The sequence below is a fragment of the Pocillopora damicornis genome, chromosome 3 (assembly GCF_964200805.1).
Source record: "Pocillopora damicornis chromosome 3, jaPocDami1.2, whole genome shotgun sequence".
NCBI classification, from domain to species: domain Eukaryota; kingdom Metazoa; phylum Cnidaria; class Anthozoa; order Scleractinia; family Pocilloporidae; genus Pocillopora; species Pocillopora damicornis.
In genome coordinates, this window is record NC_142672.1 from 13,881,200 (window position 1) to 13,883,699 (window position 2,500).

General features: G+C 48.4%; 2 protein-coding genes across 2 annotated transcripts; both read left to right on the forward strand.

The window, feature by feature from the left end:
- Positions 1-162: 162 nt before the first annotated feature.
- On the forward strand, positions 163-1,554 carry LOC149048320 (uncharacterized). The gene has a single exon (XM_089199440.1). It carries the CDS (start codon positions 163-165, stop codon positions 1,552-1,554), a length of 1,392 nt encoding a protein of 463 aa, XP_089055566.1.
- Positions 1,555-1,566: 12 nt separating this feature from the next.
- On the forward strand, positions 1,567-2,124 carry LOC149048321 (uncharacterized). Its single transcript, XM_089199441.1, has one exon. The coding sequence runs from the start codon at positions 1,567-1,569 to the stop codon at positions 2,122-2,124; it is 558 nt and encodes a 185-aa protein (XP_089055567.1).
- The last annotated feature ends 376 nt before the right edge of the window (positions 2,125-2,500 follow it).

The window sequence follows — 2,500 nt, forward strand, 5'->3', positions numbered from 1 at the left end:
TCATGTGTAAAAATTAAGGAAATTGCGATGCCTCGCACGCCTCGCACGCCTCGCATGTTAATAAAACTCGTGATATCTGTGATGCGAAGGTAGCCTGGCATGCTAAACTGCCAAGCAATCTGATGCAAAGTTGGATCCGATGGGAGGAGAAACTTCCAAGCCATGTCACCGTACCATTATTCCAAGCCGTGTCACCGATCATTAGCAGCACATCAAGAAGACATCCAAGCCATTGAGTTACATGCCTTCGGGGATGCGAGTGGGAAAGGTGTGGCTGCTGCGGTGTATGCTGTAGTGGTGCAAGAGAAGGGTGTCAACCAAGGGCTAGTTGCTTCAAAGGCAAGATTAGCGAAGAAAGGATTAACCATACCTCGGTTAGAGTTGGTGTCAGGTCACATGGCAGTAAATCTCCTGTCAAATGTGAGTGAGGCTTTGGAAGGCTTTCCTGTAACCGTGAAGTACTGTTGGCTCGATAGCACTGTTGCCCTGCATTGGATAAGATGCCCAGGAGAATACAAACAGTTTGTAAGCAACCGAGTTGAAAAGATTCAAGCACATTCTGATGTAGTGTGGCATCATGTAAGAACATCAAACAACCCAGCTGATGTTGGAAGCCGTAGCGGAGAAGTATCCAACCATGCCTTATGGTGGAACGGCCCCAAGTGGTTGTCAGACAAAGCATGCTGGCCCCCTGACATAGTGACGAATACCACACAAGAATCATTGGCGGAAGCTAAAGCAAAACAAGACATGCTAGTAGCAGTAGCAGTGACAGTGGCAGACAAGCTGGATGACCTTGTTGAAAAATTCAGCCAGTGGAGAGCAATTCGAGTGACCGCATGGATAATCTGTTTCACCCAAAATTCTCGCTCCAAGAAGACCAAGAGGTTGGAGGGACCGCTAACCGCAGACGAAACAAAGAAAGCAGAACTCTTTTGGGTGAAGCGAGTGCAGGCACGACCTACTGCTGATGGGCGATACCAAGAAGACAAGCTGCAGCTGAATCTACAGAAAAATGAAGATGGAGTACTGGAATGCCGTGGCAGAGTTCAGGACCACTACCCGATATTCCTACCAGATGGACAACGGTACACTAAGAAGTTAGTGGCCCAGGCCCATGTTGCAGTGCTGCATGGGGGAGTTGGGAGTACGATGGCAAAAGTACGAGAGCACTACTGGGTGCCACGCCTGAGAAGATTAACTAAAAGGATCGTGAAGTCTTGCCATGGATGTCAGCGGTTCAGGGCGCAGGCCTATACCTCTCCTCTGCCAGGGAACCTCCCAAGGCATCGCACAGTGGGCCAAACACCTTTCCAAGTCATTGGAGTGGACTTTGCGGGACCGTTGAGGTACCAGAAGAGACCAAAAACTGAAGGAAAGGCATACATCCTACTATATGCTTGCAGCCTTACATGTGCTGTGTATGTAGACCTTGTGCCAAACCTTGAGACCACTGAGTTCATTAGAAGCTTGAAGTGCTTCATCGCCCGACGTGGGAGGCCGCAGCGAATCTACTCCGACAATGGTAAAACATTTGTCAGTGCATCCAAATAGATTGAGCAAGTAATGAAAGATGAGAGGATCTATGGGTTCCTCACCCAGCAGGGGATCGAGTGGAAATTCAATCTCAGTCGTGCGCCCTGGTGGGGCATCCAGTTTGAAAGATTGATCGGGCTGGTTAAAGGATCCCTATACAAGTCTATCGGGAATGGATTGCTGTTGTGGAACGAACTCCAAGAAGTGGTGCTAGATGTGGAAGTTGCCCTTAATAACAGGCCACTAGATTATGTGGAGGATGACATCGAGCTGCCCATCCTTACCCCAAGCTCTCTATTGCACATGCAACCGAATGCACTGCCAGAATTGGAGCCAAACCACATCCAAGACTATGACCTCCGAAAGCGTGCAAAGTACTTGGGCAAGTGTAAAAATGTAATGTGGTCCTGCTGGACCAAAGAATACCTGAGGGGGCTCCGGGAGAGACACCGCCTAAAGCACAAGGGTGACAATGCCCATCCAGCAGTAGGAGATGTGGTTATCATCAAGTCCGATGAAAAGAACCGTGCTCAATGGAAGTTGGGCATGGTGATCAACTTGATAATTGGTCGAGATGGTGTGGTCTGAGGAGCAAAGCTACGCACTCCCAAGTCAGTCATTGAACGCCCACTGCAGCATTTGTATCCTCTTGAGCTTACCTGTGACATGACAATGGCACCAGCAGCTCTGAACCCTACTGTACCAGCCTTTAGACCACGAAGAAACGCCGCAGTTGCTGCTAGGGCTTGTATCCAGGAACTTGCTCAAACGGATGATCAAGACTAGAGAGAGTGTTTCTATTTTCATTCATCATGGTTTTCATTTATCATTGTGTACTGATCAGGTTAAGATAGCCTCTAAGACATTTGCTCTCTCGAGAGAGAAATGGGGGGAGAGTGTTAGGAAATGGACTGCATGACTGTCACGCTGTGAAATTGAACTTTGTTCCTTTTGTTCTAGTTAC

Coding starts and splice junctions, on each gene's coding strand:
- LOC149048320 (XM_089199440.1), top strand. CDS start 163: ATGTCACCGTACCATTATTCCAAGCCGTGTCACCGATCATTAGCAGCA.
- LOC149048321 (XM_089199441.1), top strand. CDS start 1,567: ATGAAAGATGAGAGGATCTATGGGTTCCTCACCCAGCAGGGGATCGAG.